Genomic DNA, 15,229 nt, shown 5'->3' on the forward strand with positions numbered 1-15,229 from the left:
AAATTTAAAATGTTATATAAATTATATTAAAAGGGGGAGCAGCAGTAAAGAAAATGGCACCCTATTGGGCCTGGTAAACATAAGCAATTGGCTCTCTGGGTCACAACCTCCAGCCTCCTGTCTGCTTCCTGACAGCAGCTCACTGTCTCTTTTGTCTCTAGATCCAGGGACGAAACTAGGCTTTATTTTAACCGGGCCAAAGACCCAGTTTGGCCCACCCACCCACTCACATTTGTGTACACACCCACCCACCCAGGCTGGGAGCTCAATGGGGCTGCTTTAGAGGCTTCACCCAGGGCAAAAAAACCCAGCTCCACCCCCCCCCCCCCGGTTAAGGCACTGTCTAGCTCTCTAGATCCCAAACAAACTTCCTTCTTAACCCCTTTTTTCTTCAACCCTGCACCCACTGCCCCATTTCCTTGGATCTTTATTCCTTGATGGCTCTTCCCGAACTCTGCCCACCATACCATGTCTTCCTTTGTGTGCCCCCCCGTTTCCTGTCATGCAGCCCCTCCTGACATTATGCGTCTCCGCAGCTCACGCACATTATTAAGTGCTCATTTTGTCAAGCCCTTTGTTTCTCCTCCATCTGCCCTTCCTTCAGGTTCTTGCTTCTCAGTACCTGCTCTGCCCCTTCCTTCAATTACTCTGCCTCGTTGTTACCTGGCTCTTAGGTTCCCCAGCATCTTGGGACCACTTTCTCACTGTGTCTGCTAGCCACTGATTTCACTCTCTCTTTTGACCTATAGTGCTCCTTCAGGGTTTTCTGTGGTATTTTCTCAGCCAAACTCAAAATTCACTTCAACTCATTGAAGTGGACTGCGGCAACCATTCAGTTGTTGATATCATCCCTCATTAGAAAGTATGTTTGCAAGCATTTCATGGTATAACTTTAGTTTGGCAAATTACTGCCATAGACTGCATTGTTTCCACCACAGTCATCATAAAATCATTTAAGTTAGTTAACATAGCAATATAAGAGTTATTTAACTTAGTTGTAATCTTTAATACTGTAGTAGGCTGCATAGAACAAGAAATTCAACATTTTTTTCAGGATGGACAAGTCCAGTAAAAGTTATACCTGCTCCACCTAAAGTCAAAGGAAATTTTTCACCTCATACATTTGCATTTCATGTGGACCCAGACATTAAGGTATTTTTGTTTCCCGCTATTGATTTTGTTGTTGGTATAAACCTGGAACATATTTTCAAATTAATACTAGTCCAACAGGCATCTTAAATCTAGGGGGCCGAGGTGTCTTCAGCCCCCTCTCTATTTGTTAGAAAGGGGCTGGGCCTCCTCAGTGTTGAGAGGGTGTGTTGCAGCTTCAGCAGCTGGCTCCTCCAGAGTGCTCAGCCTCCTCCAGACGATGTGCGGTTGTCTGTGTGGGGCGTCATTCACATGTGGCACGCGATGGGCCCCCTCAATTGTAGGGGCAACCTGGCACCTCTGTAGTCCAGCTACCTGCAATGCAGTATCTTTAGCCCAGCGTGGGGCTCGAATCCATGCTCCTGACATTAAGAGTCTCATGCTCTATTGAATAAGCCACTCTGAACATTTTAGGCTGCTCTAAAGGTGCAGGAGTAGGAAAAGGGGTGGCAATCTTATGCTTGTGTGCTTGAGACATTACACAGCTTGGAAAACTATTCAGTTAAAGGACTAATCCCTGCATTATCTTTTATGATTTCTCTTCATCATGGTTTCTTACGAAGTCAAGTGATCCGTCCTCTGAAGCCTTCAGAGATGAGAAAGCGCGGAAGTATATGTATACCTCAATGGCTCAAAGGTGAGCTTCTGTTTCTGGTAAGGAAAGGATTCTTTAAACAGTTGGTGTTCACCTGGATGACAGGATGCTACGTAGGAGCTTTCGGTTGAACCCCTCCTTTAGGTCTCACTTTGTTTCTGTGATTGTAAGTTGTTTTAAACTGTTTTTAATATTACATTTCAATGATATAGCCTGCCCTGGAACATTACAGTCAAGTGAGGGTAAATAATAATAATAATACAAGTTGACATGCTTCTTTTCCAAAGATTAGCCATCAGATAGGGGAGAGCTTGTGAAGGGTTTTTTATTTAAAAAAAAATTCATGGAAGAACATTCAGTCATATGTATCCCCACTTGTAATCTGAAATGCTACAGCTGAGAAATTTAGGGAAATGCTTCTTCAGCTCCCACTTCCAAGCTCTCTCCTACCTGATATATCTCAATATATCAATATATCTCAACTGAACTGAAGAAGGCATCCTGTTTCCCTTCCTTTCCCCCAATGTTGTGCCCCACTTTCCTCCCCCCCCCTATTACTTTTCTTGCCACCACTGCCACATTGCCAACAATAGCACTCGTAGTTTCTCCAGTGCCTCAGTAACGCAGGACGGGATCTTTCCTCAGAGCCAACCATTCTGGATGGGGTGGGCAAGGGAAGGCTGTTTAGACTTAGAGGGGTGGAATAAAATAGCCTTTTCTGCTGCAGTAAACTCTGCCAGCACCCGCACCCTTCCTCAGAGCAACGTAGGGAGAAGAAGAGAAAGGGGCAGCAGAAACCATTCCTTCCACAGGTAGGGGGGTGAACAGGTGACTGTGCCCGCAGCAGGGAGAGATGGGGGGCCAGGGGGCATGCCAGTTCACCCTTCCCCTTTGCCCACTGCTTGAGGCAATTGTCTCATTCCACTGCATGAGTGGGCTGACTCTGCCTGCACATAAGAAATTGGAGGTCAGGGACAATAATTTTTGCCGAAATTTCTTCATGACATGCTAGTTTCCTGTGTGGAAGGATTTGGGTTTTGCTTTTGAGTGCGAGACCTGCAGTCTGGAGTGATGCAAGCCAGACACAGGTTTACCACCTCGGTGAATATTAGGCCTAAAACAAAGATCTGTTGGGATATTTTAGAGCCATTCAGGTACACATGGCCATGTCATTGATCTGAAGGTATAAGATGATGGTTATTGTTTATTAAATTTGTTAGACATAACATTCAAATGTCAGAATGAGAAAAACTTGGGAAAAATGATTTGAAATTTACAGCTTGTACACTAATTAAATAAAATTTTATGAAAATGATGTACAGGTGGTATCTAACACCAGTTAAATTAGCACAAATGTATAAATCAAGAGAATACAAATGTTGGAAATGTAAAGAGCTAGAAGGTATGTTTTATCATATGTGGTGGCAATGTAAAGTTATAAAAAAAATGGGAAATGATATATAAGGAACTGGAAAAAAATGTTTAAAATAACCTTTGTTTAAAAGCCTGAAGCCTTTTTATTAGGAATTACAGGAAAGCAGATACCAATATATATATATATATAAATCTTTTTATGTACGTGACTACAGTGGCACAAATATTGATAGCCCAATCTTGGAAAGAGGAAAAGATCCCCACAAAAAAAGACTGGCAAATTAAGTGAATGGAATACGCAGAAATGGCTAAATTAACAGAGAAACTTAGAAATCAAGACAATAACATTTTGAGATGAATGGGAAATCTTATTGCATATATATCAAAGCATTGTATACAAGTTGATACATTAGCAGGATTTTAAGAAACATTTGCATTATTATGATAAAAGATAGAACTGGAAACAAATAGATTAATAATATTACATAGACATGCATGAATTGATCATGAAACAATGGAACCATGGGAGGGGGTGGAGGGAAGTCAAGGGATTTGAGAAATCCCACATCTGGATGTTTTATTGAATGTATAAACAGCATTGTGAATTTTGTTAATGTTTGTTTTAAGTGATGTTTATTATAATGAAAATCAATAAAAATATTATTAAAAAATTGTTAGTCGCTTTATCTTGTTCTTGTTCCCAAAGCCCCCTACAACCAAGTAGATATTCCATCATTCTGTGTGTTAACATTAAGGCAAATAGACACTTAAACACCCATGTAAATGAAACTTGTGTTCAATGAAAACACAACTCTGTGTGCACCGAAAGTATAATATGCACTGAATGTCCCAATGCAATAGGTATTGCAAAATACCTATCAAAATAATATCCACACAAGGTATGTACAGTCACAAAGAACTTGAAAATATACATATGCAGGCATGCAAATTGCAATGCAATATCACTGAGTTCAATAGTTCGACTCTGGTGTAACTCTAGATAAGACTGTGTACACGAGGGACTCCAGTTGACGAGACCTCCTGGGTGTGGTCTTTGTTTCGTAGGCCTTCTTCAGTTCAGTTGAGATATATTGATATATTGGGATATATTGATAAACATCAAGTCCGTGCCCACTATTGGGTCAGCTTTTGATGCCTGGGCGCTCAGCTCCTAGTGTTCAATCAGCAAAGATGCATTTACATCCTCCAAGCTACAGCCCATCCTAAATTACACTTTGGCTGTGAAGAGGCAGCGGAGGAGTCGCTCAGCATTTCATCCATGTGTGGCTTAGCTTGTTCTGTGAGGGAATAGGGACCTTTCTTAAGAAATAAAGTTAATAGTTTTGACTATTAGATGTAAAAAGCCAAGAACTCACATGCTTCTGTCCTGGCTCTCTCCATGTATAATTTTATCATACATTATGGAGTATGCATATTGTATTCTGTGCTTCATAATACAGCCAGATTCCCCCCCCCCCATGAAATAAGCTCTTCCATCTTAGACACTTTTTCTGTGAACGTATAACATAACTAAGCCCCCTCTGCCCCCCTCCTTATATGCACAGCCAATGGCTCTTATGGAACCAGCATTACAAAATCTGTCCACCTTTGGGGGGGGTGGAAATCTGTGTTATTTATTTCACTGTCTAGCCACAACCACTGCTGTAAAACCTCTTTCCCTTCTTTTTAATGAAGAGCAAATGAAGACATTCCCTGGGATAGAATGTTGCCCCCCAAAGTCAAGCCTCCAGATTCGACATTAGAGCCAAGGGCTGATAGAGTCTCGCAGCGTTTTTCAATGAAGCAGTATGAACCAGAAGCAGAAACAAGCCAAGTCAGTGAACTTCATTTTAGCTTGTTTATGGGTTGTTGTTTAAATCATAGTCATAGATCAGTGGTAGAACACACACTTTTTATACAGGTCCCCCCCCCCCATGTTTAATCCCCTGGCTCCCCAGTTAAAAGGATCTCAAGTAGCAGAGCTGGGCAAGAACTCTACTGGAGACCCCCCAGAGCTGCTGCTAATCAGGAATGAACAGTATGAGGCTAGATGGATGCTCTGACTAAGTATCAGGTAAGTTCACGTGTAATGTAGGAGAGCAATAGTTCCAACCGTAGATGCTGAGCTGCTCTGCATTTCCCTCCTGCTTGATTGTGGGTTGATGGCTCTGTTTAAATGCTGTCTCTTTTCATTATGTTTTTTGTAAGTATTTAGCTAAGTTGCCTTGGGGCTCATTTTTAGTGCTGAAAAGTGAGGAATGAATTAACCAGGCAAGAAATTGGGGACTGGGACAGGATTTTTCCATGTGGAATTTTTTTGTTTACTCTTTTATTAGTAACAAACTTAACAGAGAACTAAGAAAGGAAAGGAAAAAGGAAAGTGTGTGTGTGTGAGAGAGAGAGAGAGAGAGAGAGAAGGGGAAGTGTGTGAGGGAAAGCCCATAAGTTCACATTATAAATACAATAACCAACCCATCCATCCATATTAATTTAAAAACATAAATCCATATGTGCTGCCCAGACAGGTATCCACATGAAGCTGACGTTCGTCTGCTCTTAATAGCTGCTCCGTGGGGGAAGCCTTCATGTAGGACTTAGATGAGAGGAGCTATAGTCATTTAAGAAGCCTTTATGTCACAATTAAAGGCATCCTGTCCCATGGCAGATCAAACTACCTCAGTGCCAAAACAAGTTTTGTTCCATTCCTCTCATCCATCTTATTCCCACCATGCTCACTGGCTACAGCAAAGACCTGCCATGGCATGGTGAAGGTCTTTGCTGTAGAAGTGAAGGTAGGTGTCATAACCTCACCCCTCTCCAGAAGCCATCTTGGTATATAAGCAAATATCTAAATGAACAAATAATAATCGTAAGAATTCGTGCCTGTGTTGTCTTTCTGTGACACTGAGCGAGCTTCTTGTGATACTTTTTACTCTTCCTGTTCAGAAATGTGTGCTGAAATTGTGACCCAGGCATGTCCCAACATCTGCATCCCATGTACGTTCTCAATAAACTTCCAGTTCTTCTTGTCTGCCTGAGAGAGAATAACCAGCTACAATGTGCCAGACACTTTTCAGTACAGTACTGAAAATTCCTGTGGAGAATGCGATTATTCTTATTGTTACTGTGATTATTAGCAGTAACGGTGTTATTCGCACAGGTGGTGATCCCAAAAACATTCTTATTGTTCCAGGTTGTTGGAAGCCTCTGGGACAGATTTCAAAGAAGAGCCTTCATATCACCGGACAAGCCAATTAATTTGTGAGCTTCATTGATTTCTATAGTTTGAAAATGTTTGTAGATTTTTAAAAATTATCTGTACTTTCTTTTATGGTTTCACATCATGGGAATTTTAAAGTGACACGAAGCAAGATTTTTGCTGTACGCATATGTACAGTTGTTTTGGTGGCACTGAATTTGGGCTGGGAGAGAGAGTGCAACTGAGCTAGACGGATCTTTGCTATGACCAGAAGTGCTTTTCTGTGTTTGTAAGGTGGAGCAGGGTGGTGGCAGGGAGCTCTGTCAGGGGCTGGGTCACTCTCTATTAGCCCCTGACAGAGAGGGACCAGCTGAGGTGGGAATAACTTATACTGCAACATTTGCTGCCAGCGACCTTGAAGGCCAAACTATTTTAGGGGTTGTATTTGGGGATTTTTTAAAGGGGAATGCAGGGTACAAGGGCCTGATATGCTGGTTGCAGCAGAGGTGCTTTCCACTATGCCTGATTTTGCTATCCCCGTTACCCTTCCTCGCAAGAATCCATCTGCTCCCCAGCGCCACCTGGGAAAGGAGTTAATTCTCTCCCAGTACTGCTTCTGCAAAAGGACAGTTCAGATAATACTTGCACATTTGAAGAATGCACACACACACAGGATTGTGTGGACTAACTCCACCCCAGCTGTCAACTTGCCTAGTACAGGAGGTTGGTGAATCTTGCCCATTTCCGCCTCTCCCCGTTTCTCTTTTTTCCTAATCTTAAATTCAGTTCTCTACATTTCTGTAACAGTTTGTTTTTCGTTTCGGAAGGTGCAAATCAGGTTGATTCCCTTTACGTGCAAGCTGAATTAAATCCTTTGTCCCTACTCTAGGCAGCTTAAGTTCCCCCCAGGCAGCATGGCTTCCTTAAACGTCAGCCACACCTATGACTCTTCTCATTGACTAAGAAGAATGGTATAAAGCCTCAGAGTTCTGTGATGAGGAGGAGGGACAGACTGACAAACAAACAAACAAACAAACAAACACACGGGAGTCAAATAGGTGTAACCATGTTTCTTTAGCACATAAACTTAAGAGCGATTAACAATCGCAATGCCCACCCTAACCAGTCCCAAACCCTGCAGGCAGGGGCAGCCTGTCCTGTTTCACCATCTGAGGCGAAATGGCAAATTGCTGCCTCCTTCACTGCCCCCGAAGCTTCACCTACCAGGCTTCTGGCAAGATCTCACAAGAGTTCTGTAATTCATTGCAAGATTCCACCCCCAGCCACTGCTACTGTGCAATTCTGCCGCCTGAGGAGCTGCCTCAGTCTGCCTTATGGGTGAGCTGGCCCTGCCCACATGAAACTTGGCAACAGCAAGTTTGTCGAGCTGATGAATAATGGCAGTTGGCTGCTGCTATAGTCATGTGACAGTCTGTGTCCCTGGTCCTTCTGTCCCAGGTCTTTCAGGCCACTAGAGTTTGCTTTCCTCCTTGTTCTCTCCTTTCTTCCTCAGATCTCTGTCTCCAGTTTCTTCAGTCTGCTTCTCTCCTTTACCAACTGCCCTTCCTTAACTGACTCTCCCTCTTTCCTCATTATGTCATTGCCTGACCCTTTGCAGAGCTGCATTCTAAGGAGCAAGCATCACAATGGAAGCTCTTCAAGACTTGCTGTGTGTGTGTGTGTGTGTGTGTGCGCGCGCGCGCGCATGTGCGCACGCACATGCACATTCACATGCACACTTTAAGTGAAGTCTGGTGATCCAGGGCAAGCTGGTGGTGCAAAAGGCACCAGGTGGCAAGGCTAGAATCTGCAGGACCCAGCCGGTCAGGCAATGGTATCACCCTAAGTGTTGGAAACCCAGAATTAAAGTTTTAACTACCTACCAAGACTGAACTAGGACCCTGCGTCCACTATGTGCTCTTAAAAATATACATGCCATTGTAAATTGTCTGAAAGTTGTCACATCTGATAACATACCAAATATTGATTGTACATTAGTAGGGAATAAGTTAACCAATTTAATGTGCCTTTCATCTTTAACAGTGTTAGTCCTTCCTCTCGAACTCAACATCTCCCTTTATACACGTAAGTAAAAGTTGTTATGTGAAGATATATCTTTTCTCTTAAGTAGGGAATTTGTTCGTGCAAAAAGAGACAAAGCCACGCAGTCTGTTTGCATAAGTGCTCCTTGGTCCTATGGATGCCGTTGACTCCTGTCTTCTGATTTACAATGGCATCCATAGATCAAGGAGCACTTAAGCCTGAGCCACAGAGAAACAAAGCAAGAGCAGTAGGCAACGGATCACAGAAAGAGATTCCAAAAGTGAGGTGGAAATTCAACAATATGAGGAGTAATGTCATGAATCTGAGCTGAGGAGATAGCAGGACTCTGCACCAGAAGTAAGCCCAGTTGAGCTTGATGGGTCTACTCCCAGGTAAGTGTAGGAGTGCAGTCTTCTATAATGAGAAAATGGATGTTGTGTGAGTTCATAATATTAGAATTCAGAATCACCAGATAAATTAATTGGCAGGAGGACAGAAGAAAAATACATGTATTTATTTAAAGCATTTTTAACCCACTCTACAACCAGAAATAAGGTGGTCAGACACGAAAGAATGCAGGGCTCTTGCACTTTTAATGGCGGTTTAGGGGAGAAAATTTCAGCAGCCATAGCTTGTTATTACATGTATAGCTACTGAAATTTCTTCTACACAAACATGCATCTTTTGCATCTAGTCACCCTAGCCATAAAATGTTTTCAGAATGGCTTACAAATGTCATTGATAAGAAAATCCTTGTCTTTAGACGTCCTGTCTCAAAATACATGACAGAAAGAAAAGGGATTGGGAAGGAGGAGGAAAAACCAAAATCGGGACTCATCAAAACTTCCTTTTCCGCTGCACTTCCGAGGCACAGGTCCATGCTTTAAAACTCCATGTCCGAGCAGTTATTGTGTTTTGTTTTTGTCGTGGCACTTTCCCTGGGAAAACCTGCATTTTACAATTGAATTAGAGCAACCAGCAATCTGCAGAAAACCCCATTGGCATTTGCTCTGATTCAGTAGTAAAACGTGGGTTTTCCTGGGGAAAGTGCCAGGGCGAAAAGACACAGAGTTAAAGCCTGGACCTGTGCCTAGAATGCGGCACAAAAGGAAGTCTGGATGAGCCCTTTAGCACCATTTCTTAAGTTACAGAATGTAATGACCAGCTGAAATGGAAAGATTTAAAGGAAGAGATAAGCCAAATGTTGCTGATCTTCCAGTGGAGTCCATGAGGAAACACAGTACATAATTAGCATATTAAATTAATTGCCACAAAATATACAGTATGTTGTGGCCACTAGATTAGCCTGATATTTAAAGGACTGGACAGATTATAGAGATTTTTTTTTTTACTAAATATCAGCCATGACAGTTAAACAGAACTTTCCCATTCAAAGGCAGTGTGCCTATTTATGCTGGAGATAAACAATGTTGACTTCATATGAGCTTCCTATCTAACTGGTCACTTCTAGACTCACTGGATGTTTGGTCAAAATTCATAGAGTTTGGTCAAAATTTGTAGTTTCTTATACTCGTATATGCTTCTTCTCAGTTTATGGCCGTTCATGGCAGAAAAATCAACTTTGTACCACCCCTCCACCATTTTAATATACATATTTTCCCTACATTGAGATTATCCCAATGTATAGAATTGATTTTAGAAGATTGTCAGTTGAAATGAACTCACTCTCATGCTTGACTTCATATTAAGAGGGCTGATAAATAGAATAGGCATGCAATTCAGGCTATTACCTGCTGCAAAACCTATCCTATGGCTGTGTGATTTCATAAATCATCTATGAGCAGCTTGGAAACTGACTTGAGAAGTTGCTCTAGCAATTGTGGTCCTTGTGGACAGTTGAACAGCCAGCTGGGACAAGTCAGACCTATGACAAAATGTTGCAGTGAATCTTCCCCTTGAAGCACCATATTGTAAGGCAGAAGGCAGAAGGGGCTCCAGCAGACCACCCCCACCCTTCTCTCCTCTCTCCTTTTCATTGTTCTTTTCCAAGTAACACTCAATGGGCTATGGCTACTGAGCATACTCAGTTCTCATTGGGCTATGCAGGAGAGGTCCCCACATCTACCGGTGGTTTTTAGTATATCTACTCCCCGGTTTCTCAGTGTCCCTTTTTGGCTCCAGTCCTGTTGGCACTTGCCACATGAGTTTTGCCATTCTAAGCAAGAGGCAAAAAACAGGAGGTGGTCTTTTTTTTTGGGGGGGGGGGTGTTTCACTTGGAGGTGAGGCCAGGCAGTTCTAAATACCAGCACTGAATAGGTTCAAAATGTGCAATAAGGAAGCCCCACTGGAGGATTTAAGAGGGTCTTATTAACTCCTACATCCCCGGGCAGGGTCCTTGTGTTTAAGAAATTGTGTCTCCAAAGCATAGTGTCGAGTCAGACATGAGAGAAGAGATGCTTGTCAAAAGGGATAGGAACAAGGCACTACAGAAATGGCGATAAGCGCCTTTTGTGGACCATTCTGGATATACCAAGGCATTTTGTCTCCAAAATGCAGCAGAAGGTCAAAGATGATACTGTGCTCCTTCCTCTGCACCCGCTGTCCATGTTAGGATGCAAGTGTGTATTAGGGCTTGGCAAGAAACTCCATCCATGTCTGGTTATTGAGGCCAACTAACATTTATTTGCCCCAGGCCTGCACAACTTGTGATCCAGCAAGCCAAGCACAGTCCGCCAGCCACATCCACTGCTTTCCCAGTAGCTTGAGAAACCTCCTGTTTTTTGCCACTTGCTTGGAATAGCAAAAGCATGAGGGGGATTATCAAGCATGTAGCATATCACAACATGAGAGTAATGGGCTACATTCAGCATTGTGGATCAGAAATCATGGCTTCTGAGACATTGCTCTGCTATTTCCTAGTACTATTACTATGGTTGGTTTTTTGTGTACTGGATATAGAAATATGGAAGAAACTAATGAATCGTTACAAAAAAATGAGCTATACTAGTTTCTTGGGGCTGAATACAAAAGGCAGTGGAAGCAATGATGACTCCATTTCTTTCTCACATTATTTACAGTTTCCCCAAATTAGCTTATTCCACCTACGTGGTAAAACGTTGTCATCCATTTTTTCCTACAAGCACACTGCCTAGTTTTATGTGTATTTTGGTACGTGACTGCACAAATCTCTGTGTATGTTTTTGTGCACCTTTTAAATAAATAACGAAAAACTTGGAGCTTCAGTGGCCTCAGCCAGCTGTGTTATAAATAATACATATTTGCCTCTTGATTCATTCCCCTTTTCATCCAAACAGGGGCTGTGTTGGTGCAGAGAATCCTGATGACCTGGACAATCCCTATGTAGATGTAATTGTTCACAGCAGAGTTCGAACTGCAGAACCACAATATGTGAAATCTTCCTAGTATGTAAACCTCAAGTTTCCTTTCTTGTATAGTAATTACTGATTGAGAACCTGAGAGACTCCATATCATGCTGCCAAGCAGGATTTAGGTTTATTTGGAACCAGAGCATATGGGACTGGATGCAGGTGACTCAACTACAGACTTCTAGGATAGTAAAGGTACCCCTGACCATTAGGTCCAGCCGTGAGCGACTCTGGGGTTGCATGCTCATCTCACTCTATAGGCCAGGAATCCCCTGGATACAGAGTAAACCAGAGTGTGTACACAGCCTTCATGCTTAAAGTCTTTTAAAAAAAAAGTTTTAAGGTGTAATGCTCAGATATCTGATGGCTTTAGGAAGGTGACAGAGTGGGGAGCTCAGCCACATCCGTGGGTCTTGGAAGATGCCACCAGCATGACATAGGTGCCCATGGAGGAATCCTGATGGAAAAAAGTGCTGGCAGAATACACACATTTGCCAAGCCTTACACCCCTTCATTTCCCCACCACTCCCAGGCAGACTGTGGAAATTTACAGCCACCCCAAAGCTGGTGTGAGGAATTCCACTCCCAATGACTTTGGGCTCACAGGAGACTTTAATGGTTTACTATGCATGGTGCGTAGTAAGGGACACGCGGGTGGCGCTGTGGGTTAAAGCCTCAGCGCCTAGGGCTTGCCGATCGAAAGGTCGGCGGTTCGAATCCCCGCGGCGGGGTGCGCTCCCGTTGTTTGGTCCCAGCGCCTGCCAACCTAGCAGTTCAAAAGCACTCCCGGGTGCAAGTAGATAAATAGGGACCACTTACTAGTGGGAAGGTAAACAGCGTTTCCGTGTGCGGCTCTGGCTCGCCAGAGCAGCGATGTCACGCTGGCCACGTGACCCAGAAGTGTCTCCGGACAGCGCTGGCCCCCGGCCTCTTGAGTGAGATGGGCGCACAACCCTAGAGTCTGTCAAGACTGGCCCGTATGGGCAGGGGTACCTTTACCTTTACCTTTATGCATGGTGCACAAAGGGAAATCCCACTTTACTGTCTCATTTGAAAGGCAAGTTATATGTGTGTACTGAAATGTAACTAAATATATATATATTCATTTCAATTATAAAATTGTCAGGTACGCTTTCAAAACTAAGAATTTTCCAGAGAAACACAACCCTGTATTTCAGGGGGCTGGGCTAGACAGAATACCCTTTGGGTCCCCTCCAACAGTTCTATGATTCTTCACCATTAACAACACAAGAAGAAAACATGGGGTTATTTGAAATATACTCTCTGCCCAAGCAAAGTACCTCCATGTACTTTAGGTGTGGAGAGGACATTTGGCCACTAGAGGTCACCTGAAGATGCTAAAGGTTTACTGCTGTAAAAATGTTGGTTCCTTTAACTTTTCACACAGCTGCTAATCGTGCTTCTGCGGCATGCCATTTCTGAAAGATAGTCTTATATGAACTAGAGAATCTTAGTAGTGGAGCATGCCAAAAGGAACAAGAAACCAGAAGAGGAATATTGTGCTACTGCCAAATAATCATTTTTAAACCGTGTGGGGAACTCTGCTGTTCCTTGGAAGCCTCTTAGGGATTCCTGAATGAGGAGATCAGTTATGGCTTGCAAGCTTCCCTCTATGACAGCCTGCCATCTGCAGCAGAGTGGAAAGTGGCAAGGACAGGGCTTGCAGGGGGAGGCCAACTACACCCACTGCTGGTTGCAAGAGCAGTGGGAGGTGCCAGGGACACCACGGGGCCAATCCCAGGGCCCAGCTGTTGAAAGGAGCAAGTCTTGCCATAGATAACAGAACACTGTCAGTCAAAGCAACACCAAAGATCCTTTGGGGAGATCACAGAATTGTAGAGTTGGAAGGGACACCAAGAGTAACCTAGTCCAACCCCCTGCAATAAGGGGAGACATACACACGCACACACGTTGGTTTGGCACAGGGATTGGAGTTGGCTGGGTCTCTGGACACCAGATATCTGTGACTCCTGAGGTGAGAGCCTGGACAGGATTAGCTTTGGTGTGGTGGTATATTTCCTGGGTGAGAGACAGGAGGCCACTGGAGGAGGGGACTGCTATACTGAGCACTGGCCGCCTATTGCAGAAAATCTTTGGCCATCCCTTAATCAATTAAAGCTGATGGTGCTGCAGGGTGGTTTGGTTTGGTTTGGTTTTGCAGCATCACACTTTAAGTTGGGTGGGGAACCTCTGGCCCAGGATACAGCCCTGCAGGCCTCTCTGTCGGACCCTCAAAATTCTCCCCAGGGTTAGCCCATTAGCTCATTAGCCCTGCTTGGCACCAGTTGTTTCTGCATGGCTTGGATGTGCCTGTTCCTTTCGTTTGAAGTTAGAGAGGGGTGTGCGTGTCACTGGACAAAGGCAGTCTTGGTCTGTCACTCCTGCAACCAACGGAGAGGAAAGAGGCAGCCCCCTTGCTCAGGCGAAGGCAAGCGTGCAGGCAGGCAAGCAGATGGGAGAGCACCTTCTTAGGCTCCCTTGGCTGAGGCTGGGCTGCGGGGGGAGGGAGGGAGGGATCAGGCAGGAGCTCCTTCACCTGAGTCAGCAGCAGCCTCCTTCCCTTCCTCCTGGTCGCTTCTCCCTCCCTCCCCAGCCCAGCTGCTTTCTCAGCATTATTTCAGGCATCGTGATATATCACTATATCACCATGGTTAGCTGGTGATATATCACTATGTTGAAAAACAGATATTGCCTAGCCCTAAAGGTGAGGTCTTGCACTTGGAACATGGTCCTTTTCTGTTATTAGATACTTTTATTTCTTCTATATCTGCACTCCATTGCTGCTTGGCACTTAGGCAGTTTTACACAGGGTTGTTCATTACTGCATTTGTTGACTGTTGCTTGATTGAGAGGAGATGGCGTTGTGTGCCTCGGCTAGGTCCGGGATTCCATTTTTGTAGTGACAAGCATGGGGCCGGTATGACAGTGGGGTACAGTGAGAGAGTTTTTAATCTATCATTCCTTCTGCACTTGTCATGATTTGGTAGAGCGTGCCAACCAATCCCCTTCTGGTGATGCCACTAACCTCCAGGGTGGTCCAAAACAAGTGATCTGTCATTCATGATCTGATCATGGGTGAGTGGGCTGACTTGGCATGAGGGGGCTGTGATGACTCAGCACTGCCCCCCCCAGGTACTTGGTGCAACACCAACCCAGCCAGCCCAGGGGGGCAGGGTGCAAGGCACTGTCATCCATAACATTTCCATTGCTCTCACCAGGAGGCCAGCTTGCTCTGACTGATTTCAGGGGTTGTTCCCGGTGTTGGGCCCAAGATGATGTTGGTGTATAGCCCACCCAAATGCACCGCATTTGTGCTGTGGTGGCCTTGTCATGGGCTAGCTCGCGATTTCATGGTCTCTATGACAACCATGGAGCTATCTCAATATGTCACAGGCCTGACTGATACATAGATGTGGCAGGGCAGCTGTTTGGTCTGCAGAGTTGGCTGGCACAGATCCAGTGTTAGGAGGGCTTGGGGAGACCAATGTTATGGACAGATC

The 15,229-nt window shown here is 44.2% G+C and overlaps 1 protein-coding gene across 2 annotated transcripts in view; it reads left to right on the top strand.

Moving 5' to 3' along the window:
• Positions 1-15,229, top strand: part of SPMIP7 (sperm microtubule inner protein 7) — a 29,158-nt gene that overhangs the window by 5,854 nt on the left and 8,075 nt on the right. For both annotated transcript variants that reach the window (XM_083407921.1, XM_083407920.1), the window contains exons 2-7: positions 1,055-1,152; positions 1,713-1,786; positions 4,814-4,952; positions 6,312-6,379; positions 8,361-8,402; positions 11,637-11,744. In XM_083407921.1, coding sequence (XP_083264047.1) covers positions 1,055-1,152; positions 1,713-1,786; positions 4,814-4,952; positions 6,312-6,379; positions 8,361-8,402; positions 11,637-11,744 — 529 coding nt within the window. The remainder of the gene's footprint in view (positions 1-1,054; positions 1,153-1,712; positions 1,787-4,813; positions 4,953-6,311; positions 6,380-8,360; positions 8,403-11,636; positions 11,745-15,229) is intronic.

Source organism: Podarcis tiliguerta (assembly GCF_965153285.1).
Source record: "Podarcis tiliguerta genome assembly, chromosome: 13".
Taxonomy (NCBI): domain Eukaryota; kingdom Metazoa; phylum Chordata; class Lepidosauria; order Squamata; family Lacertidae; genus Podarcis; species Podarcis tiliguerta.